Below are 24185 nucleotides of genomic sequence, written 5' to 3' on the forward strand. Positions count from 1 at the left end.
TCTTCCACCTCTCACCCCACCCAGGGGAAGACTACGTCTGATTTCCCGCGCGTTCGCCCATTTGCCCCAAGAGTCACATTAAATGTTCCCAGACGCCCCGCGGGGGGCCTGTCCCACCTTACAGACGTGGAAACTGAGCCTCGGGGAGACGAAATAGCTCCCAGAGTCACGCATAGGGGACGGGCAGAGCTGGGATGCCAACCCTGGGCTGCCTGCCTTTCGAGGGCTCACACTTGAAGCAGTTTGGGCTACAGTTGCTGTTTTAGTCCGTGTAGAGAAAGGAGGCTGAGGCTCAGAGAGGAAAGGAAGATCGCTGGGTCACACAGCTGGTAAGAGACTCCCAGCGTTGGAGCCCAGATGTGTCGCACCCTGGAGCCGTTTCCACCAGCTGCAGCCTGCAGCCAGAACATAGCATTCTCTTCATTCATTCCTTGATCCAGTCAGCATTTGTGGAGCACTGACTGTGGAGTCCTGCTGTCACAGGAATATTTTTGCTTTGGGCAGGGGGCACGTGTGTGTCTTCGCAGGGAGACCGCACCCTTGAAAAGTCTAGAGCCACACGATGGAATATTATTCAGCCATGAAAAGGAATGGGGTACTAACGCCCCCTAAACACGGGTGAACCTCGAAAACATTACGCTGATTGAAAGAAGCCAGACACAAAAGGCCACAGGACGGTTCAGTTTATGTGACATGTTTCGAACAGACAAATCCAGAGGCAGAAAGTAGATGGGTATTTATCAGGGATGGGGAGAAGGGGAATAGAGAGTGACTGCAAGTGGGTACTGGGTTCCCTTTGGGGATGATGAAAATGTTCTAGAACTAGATAGTGGTGAGGGTTGCAGAGTAATGTGAATATAATTAATGCCCCTGGATTGTACACTTTAGAATGGTAAATTTTGTGTTCTGTGTGCTTTACCGCAATGAAAGCTGGAAATGAGTGGGGACAAAAGCTTAAAGAGATCAGCCCTTCCCCCACCTTCCTTCCCAGGGTTTTTGTCTCTCAGCTTAGGATGGGATGCACTGGGCAGTGATGGCTCTAGGGGCCAAAGTGACACACTGGGGTGGGGGAGGGGGTACCTGGTGGTTCAGGCAGTTAAGCATCTCACTCTTGATTTCGGCTCAGGTCATCATCTCATGGTTTGTGGGATCCAGCCCCACACTGGGCTCTGCACTGACAGCTTGGAACCTGCTTGGGATTCTCTCTGGCCTCTCTCTGCCCTTCCCCTACTCCTACACGGGCACATATACGCCCCCCCCCAATCCATAAATAAACTTTGAAAAAAAGTGATACACTGGGGAGCTATGCTTACTGTTCAGTCCTCATCACAGAGAAAAGCTGGAGGTCAGGGATCACATTGACATGAGTGTCCACAGTTTACAGGCTGGGTGAGGGGGTGATTGTGGCAGCATTGGTTAGGGTGGGGGAGCCGGGGGTCCGGGGTCGCATTGTGTCATGTGTAAGGCATCCAGGCAGCTTTGTTTCCACACGTTCAGGGTTCAAACCTTCCACTCCTAACAGAGTGACTCTGGACCAGCCATTTTGTCTTTCTGTGCCTCAGTTTCCCTGTCTAAAAAAGGAGGATAATTAAGACTACCCATCTTACAGGGTTGCTGGGAGAATGAAACAGGAAGTAAACACATAAGCTGCTATCATGCTGCTGCCCATTTTCCAGCTGGAGAAACTGAGGCTCAGAGGCACAGGACCACCTGCCTGAGGTTGTACAGTATAGGTACTGGTCAAGTGGGAGTCTAGGTTCATGGCCTCAGAGCCAAGCTGACCCCCACTCCTGACTGCCCCCACCTCTCTACACCCCCTCCTCTCCACCCCTAGGTCCCCCTGGCCAGCTCCAGGGCTGAGCTTAGAGGGGCTGGCCTGGGGCCCAGGGCGGTGGGGGAGGCAGGCTGTTGCTGGGGGCTTGAATGAGGCAACCTTGCCTGGGAATCTGCTGGGCTCAAAGAGCTATTTATAGGCCTGCACTGGGATTGGGTGAGCCACCCCCCGCCAGCCCTGAGTGCCTTCTCTGTGCCCCCCACACTGGGGCCCAGGCCAGGGGCTGAGAACCAAGTTGGGGGATGGAGCAAGGGAGGGGGCTAGTGGGCCAGAGCAGGAGCAGGGAGGCTGGACCCACCAGGAGAGCTGGATCTGAAGGGTGGACAGTGTCCCTCCAAAGTGCCTCTTCACATACTCAAGGTGACACACGGCCGTGACACATGCAACCGCATTCACGTGTGTCACACGATGACCCCAACAAACCACTAACCCACAGTCACATCCCAGGCCCACAGTGAGCGCACAGGTGGTTTATATACAACCACATGAGACAAGGCCACACGTAAGTCACACAGACCACATACGACCTCATGTGGCTGCACACACGTCATGCCTCTTGCACAACCAAACTCGCAGCTGTGATTCAAACCGCACCTCTAGTCCCTTCACGGTCGAATACATGCCCTGCAGTACCTAAGCCTTCCTGGCAGTCACAAACAAGCCCACATGTGCCCCACATTGTTCACACTCAACCATGTTTACAGCTGTGGGCACATCTACAGGCAGCTAGCACCCAACTATGATCGCTAGGCACACAGGCACCAACACGGAGACATATAGTCCTCCTGGGTCCAACCTCACAACACAGCCACTCATGCTCACCATTCATCACTCCCCCTGTAGTGGCCCTGGGGGGGGGGGGTGTCCCCTGATGAGATCACCTCCAGGATGCCTGGCCACCGCCACCACCCCTGCTTCTACTGTCACCTCCACTTGCCCAGGCTCCCAGGTTTGCACCGTCCCAGGACTGACAAGTCCAGCTGGCATCCATCTACTCTGAGGTGGGCCTTGTTGAACCCAGGCAGACCCCGGCAGAAAAATCAGGCCTGGACCTGCCCCACTGGGGGCTGCGAGTCACGGGAACTGTCACATCCACCCCCACATACTCTCCAGGCTGGAGCCTTGAGGCGATCATTACACTGATCCCCCAGAGGGAACCAAGGCTTGAAGCTATCTGAAGACCTTTCCCTGCCCTGCTCCAGCATAACAAACACATGAGAAGTGGGATCTGGTTTTTGCCATGGGTGGGGCTGCATCCCCAGGGAGAGTCCCTGCTGACCCATACTTGCTGTGTGACTTCAGCAAATACCTGACTCTCTCTGAGCCTCTATTGCCTCTTTTGACAAGTGCAAAACTCAGCCCGTGGAGAGAACGCCAGAGTCAGATTGGGATTTGAATCCTTCTCCCCCTGGATGAACTTAGCCAAATGATTTTGCTTTTCTGTGCCTCAGTTTCCCTCAGTGAACCAGGGTTGCAGCTCCTGGCTCTTCCAGAGCTTCCTCTGCTCCATCCTCTGGGTGGGGGGGGGGAGGGAGTGCCTGGTCTTTCCTCACTCAGGCAAATGAATGGACCACTTTTGGCTGCCCTGCTGGGAGCTTAGAGCTGCTAATTCCCTGGAGAAACAGGAGGCTCTTTCATGCCCAGGCGCCAGTGGGGTGAGGAGGCGGGAAGAGGGTATTGAGCTGGCCTCATACCAGTGGGCAAGGTGGCTCCATGCCAAGACCAGGAGTGGCGCTGGTGGGGGGGGGGGGTGGCTAAGGCCATGAATATCCTCCCTGGGGGACATTGGGTATATATATCCTCAGCTATAAAATGGAAGTGACATGGACCAGCACAGCAAGTTCAACGAACCAGTGGATGAACAACCAGCAAAATGTGGTTTCAAGTCAATCACAAGGTGGGCTCTCAACAAAGGTCAGCCACTGTTATGTGTCCGCCCAAAGAGCCCACCAAATTCTCCAGCAGTCCTATAAACAGAATTCCCTCCATTTCACAGATAAAGCAATTGAGGCCCAGAAAGGTCAACGTGCTTGTCCAAGATCACATGGCCAGTAAATGAGTGACCCAGCCAGGATTTAAACTGGATCTGGACCCTCCAGGGTCCATGCTTTTCCCACCTCCCTCTGGGGGTAAAGAGGTCTTTTCTGCCATCCGCAGTCCTGGCCCCAGCACTGAGACCAGCAGAGCAAGGTCTAGATGGCACCAGGCCATGACTGAATGCAGGAAGTCCTGGCAGGCAGGGGCTGATGGGGCAGCCCTTCCGGTGGTGTCCCAGTTTCCCAGCCAGCCCACCCCCACCCCCTTACTGGAGTGGGCTTGGGAAGATGCTAGCAGGATGCCAGGAGAACCATTCCCCTAGCCCTTGAAGAAAGGGGCTGGATTCTAGACCATTCAGCTAAAGCCAGGAACCTGCAGCCTTCTGCCAGTAGCTGTTTGTCTCAGAACCCTCCATTCATGCAGATGGGATGGTGTCTTGCCCTTTCTCAAACACCTTCAGGCTCAGCAGGGTTTTGCTCCACATATTTTATTCAGATTCATGGTCTTTCACCCAACCAGGCCTTTACTTATGCTGTTTTCCCTGCCGGACAAATCTCCCCCCATTTTTCTTACCCTGATGAATTCCTGCCCACCCACTAAGGTACAGACACAAGATCCCCTATCCCAGGAAGCCCTTCCTCCAGATAGAGCCTCTGGTCTCCCAGCCCTATGTCTGGCTCAGCCCTGACTGCATAGGTGTGTGTGTGTGTGTGTGTGTGTGTAGCTCTGTCTTACCAAAATTGAGGGCTCCTCAGGTATAGAGGAGGCTTCTCGCTGAGGCTTTTCACAGTCCCCAGCACCACCCAGCACAGGGCTGGGCAGCAGGGAGTGAATTCTTGTTTAGTGAATCAGTGAACCAAATCTTTAGCCTTTGTGCAATCTGGTTTGGCCAACCCCCTCCTTCCCCCCCAGTTCATCCTTCAAAACCCACTTCCCACGCCCCCTCCTCCATGAAGCCTGTCCCAGGCAGCATTTACTAGGAAGAAAGATTTGGAGGCTAAGCCTCTTGTGTTGCAGGTGGGGTACACGAGGCTGACGAAGACTCGCTCATCGTGGCCTCTTTCTCAACTCTTCCTTTGGTCCCTGGGAGGCAATGAAGCGCTCGGCAGCATTAGCAGTTACGGAATGGGTTTTGGCTGACTTCCCCAGGTAGGGAGATAATCGTTATAGGAAGTCTCTCAGACTTCCTATACCCTATACCCTGCTCTATACCCGCAGGCACCAGAAGACGGCGCCCCGCACACAACTTGGCAAACAATTCTTTCAGGTGCCTCCCTTCTTCCTCCAGCTCCAAAAGAAAACTCAGCGCTGGATGAAGGCCCTTTAAGAGGCGGGCGCGGAGGGGCGGGGTTCAAATTGCCGCCTGCCCGGAGAGCATGGGAGGGGCAGGTCTGAGTCACAGTGCGCTTGCGCAGTGTCCTCGTGGTTCCGGGTCCTGCTCTGGTTCTCGCCGCTGTTCGCAGAGACTGAAGCTCGGAGTCCGAGCGACCCCCGGAAACCCACAGGAAACCTGTTTCCCTTACTTGAACCTGCTGTGAGAATCTAGCCGCGGGTCACTGCAGTTTCTTTGAAACCTTTGTAGACTGAGGCGTGGTCAAGGTCGAGCGGCTGTGGCTGCGTTGGCGTCGGAATACGCACACCGGCTACACCGGCTTAGCTCTGCGAGGCTTTGTGGAGCCGAGATGACCCACTCTTTGGTTTGTCCAGAGACAGTGAGCAGGTGAGACCCTGGGGACGGGCAGTGGCGGGCGTGGCCCTTGAGCCCGGGGTTAACCGAGCTGGGGGTGCCGGGGTAAGCTGGAGGCGAGGAGGGGGCGGGCCCACCGGTGGGCGGGACCTCGGCGCTGGGTTTAGCCAGTCTTTTCGCTCTTATCCTGGTGCCTCCAGAGTGAGTTCAGTGCTTAATCGCAACACTCGGCAGTTTGGAAAGAAACATCTGTTCGATCAGAATGAGGAAACGTGCTGGAACTCGGACCAGGTGAGGCACCTCTCCCTGGACCCTCCACCCATCCTGTGAATCAGATTCAGGAGTCCGGGGTGCCTTGAGAACTAAGGAGCACTCCAGCTGGGCACAGTAGAGTTGGTCACGGAGGGAACGTGTGCCAACTGCCCCTCACACCACCTCTCCCCCCATCGACTGTGGGAATAAGACACACATAGCAGGCTCTGTCTGAGCCTGGACAGATTGTGAGCCTCAGTTTCCCTGTCTATCTCCAGGGCCCCTCTCAGTGGGTGATACTAGAGTTTCCTCAGCGCATCCGTGTCTCCCAGCTGCAGATCCAGTTCCAGGGGGGTTTCTCCAGTCGCCGGGGTCACCTGGAAGGTACTGGAGGGCTCTGGAAGGTGGGGGTTTGGAGAGGGCACCCCAGCCTCACAACCTGCTCCTTTCTCTGTTGCAGGTTCCCAGGGGAATGAGGCTCTTAGCAAGATTGTGGACTTCTACCCTGAGGACAACAACTCACTTCAGATATCCTTCCTGGGCCTCTGGGGAGGGGCGGGGGTGGTGGTCTGTGCCTCTGAAAACCGTGGGCCCTGGTATGTGACCTTGAGCAAGTGGGCTCTGGACCTCCATTGTTCCATCTGTAAAATGAGCTGATGGTAACCGGTTCTGTGTGAGAGCCTCAGAAGGGCTCACAGTGTGGCCCGTCACCCAGCACACTGGTGGTGTCTAAGCTGGGGCTGCCAGATGGGAAATGATGAACTACCTATTTCCCTTGACTGCCTATGCTCACACCTTCCCTGTGCCAGCTGCCGAGGTGGACCGGCTGAAGGTGACATTTGAGGACGCCGCTGACTTTTTTGGCCGAATTGTCATCTACCACCTGCGCGTGCTGGGGGAGAGGGCGTGAGGCCACTGGGTACTAACTAACTCCTCCAGGAAGCCCTTGGGGAAGCACAGTGAAATCCTTGAGGTTATGCACAGAAGGTTTATTGGTTCCTCTTGGGAAGGATCCCCTCCCACTGTCTGTCCAGGAGCTGCCTTTGAAGCCAGTTCTGGGTTCCCCCAGCTCTGCGTCAACTGTTTTGTTCCCTGAGTATCTGAGTCCCCAGCAGGCAGCCTTCACTCAGGATCTGCGGGCACCAGGTTGCTCTGGAAGAGTTTGAGGATGTGGTTCTCGATCACCTGTTGCACTGGAAACAGGAAAGGGAAAAGGTGGGCCATGAATCGAATGCAGGCTGCAGAGACAGAGGCCATTTGTACACCTCTTTTGGGGGATGAGCCGGGGTGTCCCAGCATGAGAACTGCACCCGCCTCTCAGGGAACGAACGGGGATCTCCAGGTCCTGGGACACAAACGGAGGACCTAATTCATATGCGGGGAAATCCACACCCTTCCCAGAGTACAGCTGAGAAGACGGAGGCCCCCACGCCAGGAAACTCAATTTTCCCTAAGTGTGTAAAAATGCATTTTTGGAGGCTTTTTAGAGTAAAAAAAAGAAAAAAAAAATCTTTACCAAACAAAATTCTCGACTGGTGACTTTTATGAAAGGATAAGAGGGGCTGTGAGGAATGACTTCTGTCCCAAATGGAATAAAACTTGAAGGAAGGAGGAGAAATCTCCCAGGCTCTCAATCTCTCCATGACCCCAAGGGGTCAGTTCTATTAGGATCTCCCCATTTTGTGGATGGGGAAGCTGAAGGGGGAAGTGGGGAACAAACTGGGGTCAGCCTATGGTCCCTACTTACGCCCACGTCCTGCCATGGAGAGGGCTGGCTTCAGTGACCCTCTGTGGCCCGGCCCCTCCTTCTTGGCATCCTTATCCTGCAAGGCCTCTGCAAGGATCCCATCCTCCAGCCTGCTTCCTCCAGCCTGAATCCCATCCTCCTTCCCTTTGGGCCTCCCAGTGCCTGTGTATATCTCATCATGAACCCAGTCACTGACACACGTCAGCCTCCCGCACATGCCCAGGTGAGTACACAGTGGCACTACGTGTTTGCTAATGTGAACACTCTCAATGCTAGCATGTGACAGATGAGAGGGATGTCCTGTGTACCCCTCTGTGGTCACCTGCTTACGGCACACTGTCACTGCCCTATGTGTCTCAGGCTGACCTTTCCGATATCCCAGGGCCACGGCAAGGTCCATTGGGGTATAGCCGGAGTCAGCCTCCGTGGTGAGATCGGCTCCTCGGGCTGCAGAGCAAAGCAGGTGTTACTGGAGAGGCAGCGGGGCTGGGAGCCCAGAATGGGGCATGGAGACTTGGGAGATCCAGTGATCCCTCACGGTGTAGCCACAGGTCTGCTGGTTGCCCTTATAGGCTTGGATGAGAACCTGAGCTCTCTGAAGAATGTGGCCAATAGAATCCCCACCTCCAGGGTCCCTGAGGCCTGAAGGGTGTGGTGTTCAATCCGGTGAGCCAGACCCCTGTACTATCCTACCATCTCCTGTCCCCAGATCAATCCTCTTGGGAAACTCAGGTAATGACCGTTCATCCCAAGAGCTGTTCGAGCAGAGTTTGGACCCCTCCCTGGCCCTCAGGGTTCCTGTGGGGCCAGCTGGGGCTCTGAGGCCCCCAGGGCCAGCTGCTACTCCCACTTACCCAACAAGGCTTCTACGCACTTCACGTGGTTCCCACGCACGGCGTACAGCAGTGGCGTCCCTCCATTCTGTCAAAGGCAGGGGCAAGGGCAACCGACATTCTGTCTTTTCCAAATTCTCACAACAGCCCCAGCCCTCCAATTTAATGTGGTTCTTCCTCCTGCTCAACACCTGGCCTCGTTCCCCCTTTGGGTCTTAGCTTAGATACCCCTTCTTCCAGGAAACCCTCCTCGACTTCCCTGGACTCTGGAGGCCGCTTTCCGGGCTCTTGCGGCTGCCTGTGTGTCTGCTGTTACAGTGCTCTTCATTGCATTTCAGCTGTTTCTGTGTCGGCTGTCCTCCCCGCAAACTAGGAGCTCTGTAAGGCTCAGAGAAGGCTGTCTTGTGTTCTCAGCACCCACAGCAGGCCTGGTACCCTGCAAGGTGCCCAGGGCCAGTGGGCGGTGCCTCACCCAGTCGTAGATGTTGATGTCCACGTCACGCTCAAGTAGCAGCCTTACAATGTCTGTGTAGCCGCCCATGCTGGCCAGGGACAGGGCGCTTTCCCGTTCCTTGGCCAGGATGTGGGGGTCAGCACCCTGTGGTAGGGGGAATAGAGACAGTGGTGATGGGATGGGTGGGGGCATCCCCTGGAATGCTGGGGTACCCATGGCAGCCCCTTCTTATAGACATGGCACCAGCAGACTCAGACGAGACCCCAGCCCACCCTCAAGTTCCTGGGAAGCCCTCAGCTGGGCTGGGACGCACCCACTCGAGCAAGAAGCGGACAGTCTCGATTTCTCCAAAGGCGGAGGCCCAGATGAGGGGGGTGAAGCCATGCTCGTCCGGCTTGTTGATGAGGTTGTCGCCTGGCAGGAGGGGGGTGGTACCACTGGGATGCACCCCTGCCCACTCTCCCCAGTGCTGTGGGAGCAGGGACAGGGCGGGTGGCTGGGGTCAGACATGAGGGGGAGCACACGGGTGGACACAGGCACATTTGTGGAGACTCAGGTCATTTCAATACCCATGTGCACACACCAGCACATGTGGTCAGACACATTCGGACACACCACAGTACTCGTGTGGACACACACCTTTCCTCAGATGTTCCTTCAGCTGGCTCAGCTCCCCCTGGGCCGCGAGCTGGTGGATGGACAGGGCTAGGGGCCAGAGAGAGGCAGAGTCCTCACCTGTCCCATCCCTGCTCCATGCCTCAGTTTACCCCATCCAAAGTTGCTCCTCCCGGCCCCTGCTACCTACTAGCACCTGTTACCTCTCCCCGCCTTAGGGACTGGAGGCCCACTTACAGTCGAGGGTGGCTGGCAGGGCTGAAACCTCGTTCCCCCGCTGCCGGTTGGTGAGGGTTGTGGAGTGCTTCAGGGAGCTGCCTCCTGGAAGAGAGAGGAAGGGCCTCAGTTTGCTCCTAGTATGTCTCTGAGGCTTCAGACCAGACCCTCGGGATTTGGAGCTACCAAAGACAGTGCCTCACTCCACCATTCACTCACTCTGCCCTCCTGGATACCCGGGTGCACCTTTCTCCTCTACACCTGGTGATGTTCTGGGCAAACGATACATAGTCCCTGCCCTCAAGGGGTACATCGACAAGAGGGGGGAGTCAGACAGAAGGAGAGAAATAAGTATTCAGGAGACATAAGAAGGAGGTAGAAGAGGGGCACCTGGGTGGCTCAGTTGGTTGAGCGACTGACTTTAGCTCAGGTCACGATCTCGCAGTTTGTGAGTTTGAGCCCTGCATCGGGCTCTGTGCTGACAGCTCAGAGCCTGGAGCCTAATTCAGATTCTGTGTCTCCCCCTCTCTCTGCCCCTCCCCTGCTCACGCTCTGTGTCTCTCTGTCTCGCAATGATAAACAAATGTTAAAAAAAAATTAAGAAAATGGGGCGTCTGGGCGGCTCCGTCGGTTAAGCGTCCAACCTCAGCTCAGGTCATGATCTCACAGTCTGTGAGTTCGAGCCCCGCGTCGGGCTCTGTGCTGACAGCTAAGAGCCTGGAGCCTGCTTCGGATTCTGTATCTCTCTCTCTGCCCCTCCCCCGCTCATGCTCTGTCTCTCTCTGTCTCAAAAATAAATAAAAACATTAAAAAAATATATAAAAACAACTTAAGAAAAAAAAGAGTATCCTTAAAACAAAAGAAAAAGAAGGAGGTAGAAGAGAGTGGAAAGAGGGGAGGGCCAGGGGTGAGTCCATTTCAGACACGATGGTCAGGGAGGGCCACTCTGAGGAGGTGATACCAACTGAGAGCTTGGCCAGATGAAGAAACCAGCCCTGGGAAGAGGTAGAATGTTCCACACAGAGGGAACAGCAGGGACCAAGGCCCCAGGAGGGACTGAATTAGACGTGTTCAAGGACTCCAGTCAAAAGAAATCCTTGAGGGGCACCTGGGTAGCTCAGTTGGTCTATTTCAGCTCAAGTCATGATCTCATAGTTCGTGAGTTTGACCCCCACATCAGGCCCTGCGCTGAGAGTGCAGGGCCTGCTTGGGATTCTCTCTCTCCCTCAATCTGCCCCTCCCCTGCTCATGCTCTCTCTCTCTCTCTCAAAAAAAAAAAAAAAAAAAGAAATCCTTGGATCCTTAATAGGGTTAACAGAATCACCATCTGACCCAGCAATCCACTCCTAGGTATCTACCTCCCAAAAGTTGAAATCAACTGTTCAGACAAACACCGGTACACAAATGTACCAGCAACACTAGTCACAATCGCCTAAAGAGGAAGAACCCAAGGGTCCATCGATGGATGAATAGATAAAAGAAATGTGGTCTGGAATGGGATATTATTGGGTCATAAAAAGGAATGAAGCACCAACACATGCTGCAAATGCAGACAAACCTCCAAACCATCATGCCGAGGGGCGCCTGGCTGGCTCAGTCAGAGGGGCATGCAACTCTTGTTCTCGGGGTCATGTGTTCAAGCCCCACATGGGGTGTAGAGATTACTTAATAATCAAACTTAATAAATCAAACTTAAAACAGTGAAAAAAACCCATCATGCTGAATGAAAGAAGGCAGACACAAAAGGCCACATGTTGTAGGATTCATTTATATGAAATATCCAGAACAGGGAAATCCATAGAGACAGAAAGATTAGTGATTGACAGGGGCTAGGGGAGGAGGGATGGAGAATGATTCCTCATGGGGACTGGGTTTCCTTCTGGGGTGACGGAAATGCTCTGGAACAACAGAGAGAGTGGGGGTGGGGGGCTTACGCACAATGTGAATGTACTTACTGCCACTGAATTGTATGCAAGTCTGGTTAAAATAGCAACTTTTATGCTATGGGGATCTAGCCATCATATATATACATATAAAGCAATTCCTCACTGGGTGGAGAGGGAAGACACATTCTGGGTAATGGAACATAAAGACAGAGGTCCTGTCTTGAGCCTGACATTCCATTGTCCTTGCATCCCAGAGGCAGGAGTCCAGGGGAAACATCCTACCTACCCTGCGGTGAGGAGGCACCAGCATCCGGTTCAGGATTCCCAGGCTCCAGAGTGCAGGGGAAGAGACTGAGCACCACAGTGTCTGAGCCATCGGGGGCCTCATCGCTGGGGTCCTCAGGGTCCCCAAATTCTGGGATGGGGAGCTGTTGGCTCAGACTGAGGTCCTCTGCCGGCTGGGTGGGCTCCATGGGGGAAGCTGGCAGAAGCGCCAAAAGATAACAGTTAATTATCAACAACTCCTATTAAGTAGGCACCAACAGCATACCCGGCCTTTCACGGTGAGGGTGGGTAAACTCAAGCTCAGCGGGAAGTTAAAACCACAGTCCAACTGCTTTTCAGGCTCATTCCTCCCCCGTCACCAGGGCACATACAACATGCTTTACTTAAAATGGGTTCAGCTATCTGGGTTCGAATCCCACCATTTATAAGCTGTGAGCACTTGGGCACATGACTTAACTTCTTTGAGCCTCAGTTTTCTCATTAATCAAATGGGGAAATGAGGTCTTAGCACCGTGCCTGTACATAGCAAAGCTAGGGGCCTGATAACGGGCAGAGCTTAATAAACGTTCACTGTAGTTATTTTTTTCTTGCGTGGTGGGGGGGGGGTCCCCGGAATAAGTGACTGCTCAACAACCGATGTGATCGGTCCCATCCCACCGGCCCCTCCCAAACAGATCCGAAAGGTCCACTCACCTCTAACGAGCCTCGTCTGTCACCCCACGCCGCAAGTCCGGGTCCCCCAAAACTTGGGGGCCCAATTCACAAACTTTTCTCCTTCAATTGATATAGGAGGGAGCAAGCTGGAACCTGGATCCTCAGCGCCCTGGTTTCTTCTGCCGGGACAGAGAGCAACTTGATACGCGACCGCTACCCCCACCTCAGAGCACCCCACTGCGCCTGCGCACCCTGCCTCCCCAAAAGTGCCGAAAGGCAAGAGCAGTAGAAGCTGCTACTGGCCCTTTAAGACTTGGGGGAGGGGCGTGGTTTCCGCTGGGGCCCAAGCAATGCTGTTGCGCCTGCGCGTTCTTGTCCAGGCAGCTCTGGAGGGAGCCCGGCAGGGTCTGAAGGGATGGGTGGAGCCTCAGAGGGCTCAGAGGATTTCATTGAGACAGTCTTGCGTCACTACCCCCTCAGCTCCACCCATAAGTTTTTCCTGAGGGAGACGCTAGGCTCCAGTTGCTCCAGGACGGGCGGGGCTCTCTCCTGTACGAAGGTGGTGGGCGGGGAAAAGTCGAGGTGTCGGGATTTAAAGGGGCAACACTACTGTCGCCCCCGTTCATAACAATGTCTTCTTTGCAGTCCTGGGGGCGTGTGAGCATGTGCAAGAATCTGATGGCAATAGGAGGGTACAAAGAGGCCGTTTATGGGGCCCGAAGTGGACAATGTTTGGAGCGTTTCCCTAATTCGTCTGCTCCCGGAAAAGAGAGTTCGTGAAGGGAGCGTGCCCTTGCCCCTTCCTGCTTGGGTGTCCCTCCTGGAGCTTCAGGGGCTCTCCGCCCCTTCCTCACCCGTCTACTGGTGTGCCTCCTTCCCCAGTCTCTCACTCAGGGTTCCTCTCCAGTCTAGGTACACGAAGTAGTGAGGAGGGCAGGCCAATTGGCACCGGAACTGGAGCACCACGGCGTCTGGTTTCGTAGGGGAAGGTTTAAGAAGCCTTCCCCATAGCCGGACTTCCGCTTCCGGTCCTCGGAATCTGTACGAGGTCGTTATGGAGGAACCGGAGATGCAACTCAAGGGAAAGAAAGGTTGTGTTGAGCCCCGGGCTGGACAGAAGGGTGACTTGACAGAGTGCAGGAGGGGGCAAAGGCTTGGAGGGAGCATGCGGGGGAACTAATTGGACCACCATTGCATCCTGGTTCGGCCGCTGACTAGTTTAAAAACCTTTAGCGTGTCTCCGTGCCTCGATTTTGTCATCTGTAAAATGGGAAGTATAATAGTCTCTCCCCGCCCCCATAGGTTTGTTGTGAGAATTCAACGACCTGCTATTTGTAATGCATTGAAAGAACGCCTGTGACGTGGCAATCGCTGTGCGTGTTACTTCCGTATATGGTTACGTGTTTGTTTAGGTTTACGTTAACATCGAATATTTGTAAGTCACATAGTTACAAATTACCAAACGCCACAGACTTGTTAAATCATAAAGGTTTTTGTTATGACACACGTTATTTCTAGTAATTATTTTTAAGTTTATTTTTGACAAAGAGCGAGAACACAAGTGGGAGAGGGGCAGAGAGACGTACAGAGGATCCCAAGCAGGCTTCCCACTGTCAGCGCAGAGCCCCGTGCTGGGCTGAACTCACCAACTGTGAGGTCATGACCTGAGCGGAAATCAAGAGTTGGTTGCTTAACCGACTGAGTCACCCAGGCACCCCTCTAGTTAATTATTTAGAAGGCACAAGTATAGTTCATTCCATCTTTTTTTGAAGCAGCACTGAAGGGTAAGCTCTTATGCTCATTTTCCAAACCAGGAGGACTAAGAGGGATAAGAGTACACTCAGTTTGGAGGTGGCAGGATGGGCTCTACCCTACTGAGGGCGTTGCAGTGAGCTAGACATGCTGACACTAGCCAGACTCATGCACAGCCTCCCTTGACTCCCAGATGCACCAGAGTTCTCTGTCTTGTTAACTACACTCCACTGGGCACAGCATGGGGTCCATCTCTGTAGCAAACCTTGAGGTGGGTACTATTATTCCATTTTTACAGCTAAGGAAACTGAGGCTCCCAGAAGCCCCTGCCCTCAAGAATCCAGGCTTTAACTTTTTTTGTTTTTGTTTTTTTGTAAAAATGTAATGTAATAAAGAATGAGAATTTATAAGAGAAATGAACGAGGTGCTGAGGTTGAGAATGAGATGGAAGTGACATCCGGTTAAGCGTGGTGATCAGGGAAGGCGTTGCCCAGGAGCTGAGACATGAGGGATAAAGAGAAGCCCATGGGGGAAGGAGAGGGTCAGTGGCAGAACAAGCTGTGCAGCAATACAGCAGCTACTGATCACAGTATTTATGGGTATTTAAGTTAATTAAAATTAGGTAAAACTTAAAATTCTTATGGTGAGCACTGAGTAATGTGTAGAATTATTGAATTACTATATTGTACACCTGAAACTAACATAACACTGTATGTTAACTCTATTGGAATTAAACTTTAAACAAAAAAATAAAACTCAATTTGTGAGTCGTATTTCACATTTCAGCCACATGCTCAGTAGCCAGCCGTATGTGCCTAGTGGCTACATTATTGGACACTATGGATTATAGAACCTTTCGGTCATCTCAGAAAGTTCTTTTGGACAGTACTGGGAGTGTCCAAGGAACAGCCAGGAGGCCACTGTGCCTTGGATGGTGAGGAAGGCAGGGAAGTTAACAGCAGGAAGAACATACAGGGGCTTATGGGCCATAGTAAGTTAGGTGGATTTTACGCTCTGGCTGATGGGAGCCATAAGAGGGTTTCAAATAAGGGAGGGACATATCTGATATGTTCATTAGGAGATCACTCCATCTGTTGTTTGGAGATTGGACTGTTGGCAGAGCGGAAGCAGGGAGACCAGGAAGGAGCTGAATCTGGCGTCCTGGCGAGAGGTGGCCATGCCTGGACCAGCGTGGGCAGTGTAGTGGTAAGAATAGGTGAGATTTAGACTTTGTTTTCAGGCAGAACCAGCAGGATCTGTCATGGATGGGAGGGTGTAGATGACTGACTGGCTGGGAATGTCATTTGTTGAAGCAGACCGTGGGGTAAGGATTTCTGTGTAATTAACTTACCAGGAGAACCTCACAAGGGAGATAGGGGAAGCTGAGCAAGGAGTGATCTCAGGGCAGATCCTCAGCCTGATGCTTCAGGAGAACTCAGAAGGATGATTTACACCTCCACGTTGTCCCAACACACAGCAGGAGATGTGGCCTTTAATACCCCTTGATGGTCAGCCATGGCTGAAGGCCACCCAGCGATCTAAGCTTCCAGGCATTTTCAGGTCCAGTAACTGATAGGACCCTCAAAGAAGAGTCTCAGATCCATTCCTTGGGGTAAAGGGAATGTGAGAGGGTCCAAGTGGGCAGAAGCAGTGTCTACCACAAGTGGGCCTGGGAGGGGAAAAACCATGAGTTCACTGGGTGTGTTAACATCATGATGAGCGAAGCCTTTCTTGATTATCTCCTTCAACCCATCACTGGGACCACAGGTGACCCAGCTCCTGAGTGGACACTGGACACCCCTCGCTGCTCTGGCTGGACTCGCGGATTAAGCAGTCAAGAGTCTTATGCTTTGTCTCTTTGTGTCTCTGCCGCCCTTCCCTTGCTCTGCCACCCCCCCACCCCGGCCCCCAACTTTTGATTTGCTCGGCCCAGTCACAGACAAGTTCACTGAGAGTGTCTATGTCCTGGCCAATGAGCCATCCGTGGCCCTGTACCGGCTGCAGGAGCACGTGCGCCGCTCTCTGCCTGAGCTGGCCCAGCATAAGGTGAGCCCCACTGACCCCTGCCACTGACCTCCCCCAGAGTCCTCACCTCATGAGCTGGGACCTGCTACATGGAACAGGGGCTGTTGGGGGAGGAGTCAAGGCTGGGACAGCAGCAAGGAGGCACGAGGTCACTGAGGTTGAGGCCATGGGTGGACAGATTTGGGGGCAGATTTGGAAGAAGGGGGTGGCCGGATGTGCATTCGTCGTCACTTGTATGGCGAGAAGGAAGCAGCCGCATGAGGACCCGAGGGAACGATGTGCCAGGCCGAGGGAACAGCCGGTGCAAAGGCCCTGAGGCATGGTAGCCACGTGTTGGCGGAAAGCCCAGACCGGTGAGGGAGGGGATTTTCAGGAGGAAAGATCAGGATGGAGGGGGCTGGTCTCTGTGGCCATGGTGATGGGTGATCAGGTGCTCCATCCCAGGAACTGAGAGGGTGGAGGTAGCAGCCCTCCTGCTAACAGCTTCCTGTCTCCCACAGGCTGACATGCAGCGATGGGAGGAGCAGAGCCAGGGAGCCATTTACACAGTGGAGTATGCCTGCAGGTGAGCCCTGTAGCCTCCCCACTGCCGGGGTTGTCCCCGTATGCCCCAGGGTCACCTCTTGGACATTCCGGGGCATCTCAGCCAGCTCTCCAGTGAACCTTCTCCTGCCAAACGCATCTGAGTTGAGGCATGTGGATCTCGACTTACTTGGCCACACAGCAGGTTCCAATCCAGGCCTGCGCTTCTCAACATTTGCCCATCCCCCACGTGCCTCAGGCAGGCTTCTTCCCGAGTGGAGCCCCTCCCCATGTGTCGTAGGAAGGGGTGGAAAGGTTTAGGGGAGATGCCATCTGGGAAGGGAGCCAGTGCCTCAAGGGACTTTTCCTTCCCACATCCAGGACCACAGACTGGCCAGTGGGGTGGACGGCAGCCGAGAGGAGGGCCACAGCACAAATACAGCTGATTATTTTTACATTTTTATTTCTTTCCAATTTTTTTTTTCAGTGTATAACAGACACATAAAATTTGCCACCTTAACTATTTTTAAGTATACAGCTCAGTGGTATTAAATACATTCATGTGCAGCCATCCCCACCCTCCATTGCCAGCATTTTTTTCATCTTGCAAATCTGAAACTCTCCCCGTCAGACACTAACCGCCCCCCCTTCCCTTTCTCCTGACCCCTGGCACCCACCATTCTGTGTTCTGTGTATGAATCTGGGGACCTCACATAAATGGAGTCGGACAGTATTTGTCTTTTCTGTCCATCTCTTTTCACTCAACATGCTGTCCTCCAGGTCTTCCCATGCTGTAGCCTGTGTTGGATTATCCTTCCTTTTTAAGGTTGAGTAGTATTCCATTGCGTAGACCCACCTCAGTTTATCCATCTGTCGAAGAACGTTTCGGTTGCTTCCACGTTTTAGCTACTGTGGATAATGCTGCTGTGAATGTGAGGGTACCATTTAATTATTATTATTATTATTATTATTATTATTATTATTATTATTATTTTGTGTTTAGCTTTTTCTAAGTCTTCAGATTCCACCCCCTCCCCCCCCCCCCCACCTCCCAGTCCCAAGGGAAAGATGTGTGTCAGAGTAAAAAATAGTAGCCAGTGTTTCTTTTCATCATCGCACCTTTCCTGGCCTTGCCTCCCCCTCTTCAGTTGGTTCCCCTGACTATACTTAATGTCCTGGCTTGTTCCGTTTGCCTCGCGAGTTTGGCAATGTTATTTAGAAGTGCCATTTGCCCTTTGCGTGGACTAAGTCATTTTCATGGAGGCTGGACACACCCTAGCAGTACAATCTGTGGAACCACGGGGTTTGCTTGCCTGTTTCTGTTGTGCGAACGAAGGTTCTTTGGCAGGAGGTCCTGCTGCTGAGGGTACTGAGCTGAGTGCTCTACCATCAGCCGCCTTGGCCCCTCCACTGGGACAGAAGGCCTTCCAGACGGATGGCATTTTCTTGAGGATGGTGGCCTCAGACACCCTCATTAGCTCAAGAAAGAGTAGAAAAGAAATAGGAGTTTCTCTCTCACATCTGCCGAACAGCTCCTGCGCGGCTATGGGCTCACCAGCAAGGCCCAGGTCAAAGGAAGAACATGTCAGAGTCTGTACTTTGTCCTGGTTCCTCTAGCTGCCCCATTCAGTGAAGGAGTCCGGGCTATGGGTGACACTTAAATTTTAATGCATTAAAATGAAATAAAAGATTCAGCTCCTCTGTCTCACTAGCGATATTTCAAGGGCTTAGCAGCCATGTCAGCGGATAAAGAATGTGTCCGTCATGTTCCAGAAAGTTCCACCAGGCCATGCTGAGGTAAGCATGAGGCCAGTGTATTCTGAGCTCTGAGCACTTCTCGCTAGGAGATGTGAATTTCTCTATGCTAAGGGACCATGTTTCCTTTATGGACATGAAAGAGCCCTTTTGGTTGTTGACAATGCTTTATGTAGTTGATGCAGAATTTATAGATACTAAATTGGATAAACTATTCAAGAGGGAACTTATAAAAGCAAGCTTTTTTCCCCCTATAGTTTATTTATTTTTCATAGTTTACATCCAAGTTAGTTAGCACATTGTGCAACAATGATTTCAAGAGGAGATTCCTTAAGCCCTTTACCCATTTAGCCCATCCCCCCTCCCACAACCCCTCCAGTAACCCTCTGTTTGTTCTCCATATTTAAGAGTCTCTTCTGTTTGTCCCCCTTCTGTTGTCCCCCTCCCTGTTTTTATATTCTTTTTGCTTCCCTCCCCTTATAGTCATCTGTTTAGTATCTTAAATTCCTCATATGAGTGAAGTCATATGATATTTGTCTTTCTCTGACTAATTTCACTTATCATAATACCCTCCGGTTCCATCACGTAGTTGCAAATGGCAAGAATTCATTCTTTTTGACTGCCGAGTAATACTCCATTGTATATACATACCACATCTTCTTTATCCGTTCATCCATCGATGGACATTTGGGCCCTTCCCATACTTTGGCTATTGTTGATGGTGCTGCTATAAACATGGGGGTGCATGTGTCCCTTCGAAACAGCACACCTGTGTCCCTTGGATAAATACCTAGTAGGGCAATTGCTGGGTCGTAGGGTAGTTCTATTGTTAATTTTTTGCGGAACCTCCATACTGTTTTCCAGAGTGGCTGCACCAGTTTGCATTCCCATAAAAACAAGCTTTTCATCCAGGTGGGCAAACACTAGAAAAGCTGACTGCATTTTGGTAGTGCTAAAACGAACAAGCTAACAGAGCAGGCGATAGCCCCCCAATCCCCGCTTTGATCTCATGGCTGTTTTCCAGCAGGTCCCTGACTGATAATAAATAGGAGTGAGTTTTTTGTCTTTAATAGAACCGCTTTAAAATGACACTTTTATTTCTACTGCAGATGCTATGCAGGTGAGTTGCTGGCATTAGCAGGGCCCTGGGTGGCCTGGTGAATATTTTACTGTTGTGCTGTTGGAAGGGGCATTTTCATTAGATGTTTGTTAGTCTGGCACCAACACCAGAGGCTAGCACAGCTTGGCAGTGGTGTCCCCTTAATTAGTAGTGAGTTATTCTGGTTCCCGTTAAGCTCACCTCCAGAGCTCTTCACAGTTGAGTTGATAAGCTTCCTTCAGAGGCAGGAATAGGTTATCTAAAAGGCCATTTTTACACGTTTATCACTTCTTCAAAACATTAGGTGGTCTAGCAGCAGGATGTAAAAGTTGCACCCGGGGCACCTGGCTGGCTCATTCGGAAGAGCATGTGACTCGCTCTCGATCTTGGGGTCGTGAGTTCAAGCCCCACGTCAGGTGTAGAGATTACTTAAATGAATAAATAAATAAATAAAAACTTTCAAAAAAATAGCTGCTTCTGGCCATGATGCGCTCTGTCGCATAGATGTCATCGAGGTGTGACAGGGAAATCAAAACTTTAAACCCCGGATAAGCCCACAGAATCCCTGGGGTGCCTGTTGAGCACTGAGCCCGTGCAGGCGCCCCCACCAACCTCTGGTTGGGAGGCTACATGGGCAGGCGCAGGGAGGGGAGGGTAAGGCAGGGTGGCACCGACTGGGTCCATCCTCCCATTTCAGTGCTGTGAAGAACCTTGTTGACAGCAGCGTCTACTTCCGCAGCGTGGAGGGTCTTCTGAAACAGGCCATCAGCATCCGGGACCACATGAATGCTGCCGCCCAGAGCCACAGGTAGCTCCGGGACCACCCGCTCCTGCTCTCAGCCTCCTTGCTGTAAGGACCTTTGCTTCTCAGCCAGGAACTGCTGTTTCTCACTCCTTAGACAGCTCCCTTTCCTCATCTCATGGTGCCTGGTGGCTTCCTCTCGTCCTTTGGCGTCTGTAACGGGAGAGTACAGCCACCCAGCACCCAGGTCCTGAGCTCTGCCGTGTGCCTGGCCCTGGGCTGGGCACCGGGGATGCAGCGGTGGCCAATATGCATGTACTCGTGGTCTCACGGGGAGGCATACGGCAACCAGGTAAACATGGAACAGACGAGCATTTCAGATGTGCAAAGGAAGAAAAGGGAGGTGGGAGCCTCTCTGAGGAGGTGGGAGCAGAGGCCTGAGCACCATGCAGATGGGAGGTAGCCCGGGGAGGGGTTCCGGGTTGGACAGCGGTGAGGACAGAGGCCCTGGGGATGGCGATCTGGGTGTGTTGGAAGAACATCTAGGAGGCGAGTGTGGCTGGAGTGGGTGAGCAAGAGGGAGACAGAGCCCGCGAGGCTTGCAGGGGAGGTTGCCCGGAGCTGAAGGAGGCTTCAAGCCAAGGACCAGATGGCCTAAAAATGAAAAGCACTTACAGTCCTCGCACCCTGGGGAGAGAGTTTTTGTCATATTGTCATTATAACTTAATAAACATGCACTTGGGCACATGTGCACGTGCTGTAAGCTGTAACTCTGCTTTGATATATGTCCGGCTCCTGCAGTCTGGGACTGGGTCTGGCATGCCTGTCCCCCACCAGACATTTAGAAAGAAAAAAAAAAATCTGTGTTGCTGTTCTGAAAACTGAGACGCAGGAATTGTCAAAAACAAAAAAGCCTGGTGAATGTGTAAGAATGGACGTGCAGCCATCTTCTCACAGAGGGTAGCACGACATGGGTTGATCTGGGCTCTTTTGCTTTAAAGAACTGTCTGCCTTGGGCTGCCCTGCTGTAGGTTGGTGCAAGCCATTGGGGCCAGAGCTTGCTGTGTAGTGTGCACAGCGCCCCCTGCACGGTAGGGCCTCAAAAAGCCATAGCTGTTACCTTTTTTTTTTTTTTTTAAGTGTATTTATTTATTTTGACAGAGGCAGAGAGAGGGAGAGAGAGAATCCCAAACAGGCTCCTCTCGGTGTGGAGCCTGACGTGGGGCTTGATCCCATGACCGCAAGATGATGACCTGAGCTGATATCAAGAGTCGAATGCTTAAACGACTGAGCCGCCCAGGCTCCCCCATACCTTATTGATTGATTGATTATTTACGTTTTTTTTTTAATGTTTATTTTTGAGAGAGGGAGACAGCGTGAGCTGGGGAAGGGCAGAGAGAGAGGGAGACACAGACTCGGAAGCAGGCTCCAGGCTCCGAGCTATCAGCACAGAGCCTGAGGTGGGGCTCGAACCCATGAACTGTGAGATCATGACTTGAGCTGAAGTGGGACGCTTAACCCACTGAGCCACCCAGGCGCCCCCCCCCCCAAATACCTTTTATTTTTAATTCATGGTTTCCCAAGTGCTTTAGATGCCTTGCTTGTGCCTGCTTCTGAAAGATGCTTCTAGCAGCTTAAAGTGCTGCTTAACACTTCTCTTGGCAAGCCCTGCGGGTTTGAAGTGCCCAGTCCTGCATGAGTCCCAACCACGACCTCTGAAGTGGGTGGCTGGTCCCATTTTTACAGAGGATGCCCTGAAGGCTGAGGCCAGGGGTCTTAGGGGACTAGAAGGTAACCCAAACCCATCTCCAGCCTAACTGAGCACGCCCGATGGCCTCTGACATTGGCCTCAAGGACGCTGCCCATGTTTTGTTCCAGCCCTGACGAACCACCCCTGCCCTCCTCAGCTTGATCCCGGAAGAGACTTGGAGGTGCTTTGGCCCCTCTGGCTCAGGTCAGTGTCAAGTGGGGTCGTGAACCTCTGTACTCCATGCTCTGAACTAACCTACCCTCTCAGTGTCCAAGAAGGGACCTGCTCGTCTAACCTCTTGGGCTTTCTCCCCGGGCTTGTAGGATACTTTCATCAGTGGGAGGCTTCGGGGTGGTAGGGACCTTCAGCCCTCTGCTACTCAGGACGTTGTCAGCCCTCGTCTCCCTCGTGCTCTCTGTGCCAACTCCCTGCCCCTTCTCCAGGCCGCAGTCCCTGTCTCGATCCCGTGTTCCCCCTGCCAAGACAGAAAGGGGGAGCCCACGTTTGGTTGTTTTACTCACACGCGTTCTCTCAGGCAGAGCCCAGCATGATGGCTACCCACCCAGCTCAGGAATCTTCGCTGCACTGCTGGCCAGCTGTGTGACCCTGAGAAAGTCCCTCCCCTCTCTGGTCTCTGCTTTTCCCTTCCGTCAGAGTGGTTCAGCAGGCAGCAGAGGGTGCTGCTGCATAGTGATGTGTGTTGTAGCAATCAGCTACTGCTGCATGACAAACTATCCCCAAACTTAGTGGTTGACAACCCTAGTCATTTGGCTGCTTACAGTCCTGCGATTTGGGCTGGGCTCAGCTGGGCAGTTTTTCTGGACTTAACAACTGTCTGGCACTCACCAGAATTCAAAGGGGCTCATAGTCAGAGGTGGCCTCGCTCACACATCTGGATCTGGACCCGTGCCGTCAGCAGCAGGGGATCCGTTCCCTTCCGCGTGGCCTCCCCAGCAGGCCGCCCTAGGCTTCTCCTGGTGACCGGGTGCCCAGAGGGCAGCCCCCGTGTGCCTGTGCCCATCCGACCTCTTCTTGCTTCACACCGCGGATGCTCCATTGGTCGAGGCCAGCCACGTGGCCAGGCCAAGAACTTGATGGGAGAGGACTGCAGGAAGGCCTCAATACCGGGAGGTGTGATCGACTGTGTGAGGAGAGCATGGTACCAAGAAAGGCCTGGCACGTTGTTACTCGGCGCCCGTGTAGGGCCGACCCCGGCAGATCGGCGGCATCTGAGGGACTTCCTGAGCTCTGGCTGTTGTAGTTCTCAAAGACCCGCCCGTTTGCCAGGCACTGCAATGGCGCTCTGTGCCACAGAGGCCCTCTCAGAGGGCTTGGGAGGCGTGAGTGGGATGGGGCCTCCACAGCCCCCAGGCCACAGTCTCCAGAGACAAGAGGCAGCAGAATTCATGTGTATACAGTTGAAGTACTTTTTGAGCACCTGCTGTGTGCCAGGCTTAGCTCTCCGGCTGGGGGTAGTGAGGAATCCCGCTGGCTGTGGGATTGCCTAGGGAGCATCTGGGAGGACTTGGGGCAGGAGGGGCTACCAAGAGGGTCAGCAACTCACCCCAATGGCCCACGCAGTGTTGCCCACCAGCCCTGGGCTACACCCCACCATCTCTCCACTCCCTTCTCGCCCTCGTCACTCCCACCATCCAGCCTCAAGGACACCGCCCTGCTGCCTTCCCCACACCCTGTTGTCATCTGCTGTCCCTCTGCTGCTGCGCCCCCTTGGAATAAAATTCTCTGTGGCTTCTCCTGATCCCGCCTTTATCCCTACAGGCCCTGCCCCCTTCCTCTTCAGAATTGTTGCCCCATTGCCCCTCTCAGAGCCTTCCACCCCGCACTTTCCCCCCAAACTGTTCCCTACAGGGTGATTGGTAACCTTTATAGGGTCAAGTCACAGCCTCCCCTGGCGTCTGACTTCACCTGCCTCTCCAGTCCAGGGCCTCTAGCACAGTTCCCTTTTACAGAAGAGAAAACAGGCTCAGAGAGGCCAGGCGCAGTCACTATCCTTGACCAGAAGTGCTGGGAGTCCTACCC

The 24185-nt window shown here is 53.1% G+C and overlaps 3 protein-coding genes across 12 annotated transcripts; 2 read left to right on the forward strand and 1 right to left on the reverse strand.

Moving 5' to 3' along the window:
- The first annotated feature begins 5261 nt into the window (after nucleotides 1–5261).
- NR2C2AP (nuclear receptor 2C2 associated protein) lies at nucleotides 5262–7004 on the forward strand. Its single transcript, XM_015065633.3, has 5 exons — nucleotides 5262–5591; nucleotides 5759–5849; nucleotides 6089–6194; nucleotides 6271–6338; nucleotides 6604–7004. Exons 1-5 carry the CDS (start codon nucleotides 5554–5556, stop codon nucleotides 6718–6720), a joined length of 420 nt encoding a protein of 139 aa, XP_014921119.2. The 5' UTR covers nucleotides 5262–5553; the 3' UTR covers nucleotides 6721–7004.
- RFXANK (regulatory factor X associated ankyrin containing protein) lies at nucleotides 6779–13494 on the reverse strand. 3 transcript variants are annotated; one of them, XM_015065561.3, is made up of 10 exons: nucleotides 13355–13494; nucleotides 12540–12679; nucleotides 11848–12042; nucleotides 9697–9780; nucleotides 9484–9549; nucleotides 9158–9258; nucleotides 8863–8988; nucleotides 8412–8478; nucleotides 7924–8004; nucleotides 6779–7003 (listed from the first exon to the last, which is right to left on the reverse strand). In XM_015065561.3, exons 3-10 carry the CDS (start codon nucleotides 12032–12034, stop codon nucleotides 6933–6935), a joined length of 783 nt encoding a protein of 260 aa, XP_014921047.1. In that variant the 5' UTR covers nucleotides 12035–12042; nucleotides 12540–12679; nucleotides 13355–13494; the 3' UTR covers nucleotides 6779–6932. The 3 variants fall into 3 exon arrangements, with proteins under 3 accessions (XP_014921047.1, XP_053075554.1, XP_026894262.1); XM_053219579.1 differs by lacking the exon at nucleotides 13355–13494 and having other exon boundaries at nucleotides 6779–7505; nucleotides 12540–12901; XM_027038461.2 differs by lacking the exon at nucleotides 13355–13494 and having other exon boundaries at nucleotides 12540–12836.
- BORCS8 (BLOC-1 related complex subunit 8) lies at nucleotides 13434–23921 on the forward strand. Of its 8 annotated transcripts, none has more exons than XR_008297191.1 (7): nucleotides 13434–13591; nucleotides 15331–15468; nucleotides 16186–16298; nucleotides 16778–16842; nucleotides 20351–20503; nucleotides 22274–22349; nucleotides 22589–23921. XR_008297191.1 is itself a non-coding variant. In XM_015065564.3 (7 exons), exons 1-6 carry the CDS (start codon nucleotides 13555–13557, stop codon nucleotides 22305–22307), a joined length of 498 nt encoding a protein of 165 aa, XP_014921050.2. In that variant the 5' UTR covers nucleotides 13436–13554; the 3' UTR covers nucleotides 22308–22349; nucleotides 22589–23921. The 8 variants fall into 8 exon arrangements, 5 of the variants coding, with proteins under 5 accessions (XP_014921050.2, XP_014921049.2, XP_014921051.2 ...); XR_003413726.2 differs by having other exon boundaries at nucleotides 22681–23921; XR_003413727.2 differs by having other exon boundaries at nucleotides 22685–23921.
- Nucleotides 23922–24185: the final 264 nt, after the last annotated feature.

Source organism: Acinonyx jubatus, chromosome A2 (genome assembly GCF_027475565.1).
Source record: "Acinonyx jubatus isolate Ajub_Pintada_27869175 chromosome A2, VMU_Ajub_asm_v1.0, whole genome shotgun sequence".
Classification (NCBI taxonomy): Eukaryota; Metazoa; Chordata; class Mammalia; order Carnivora; family Felidae; genus Acinonyx; species Acinonyx jubatus.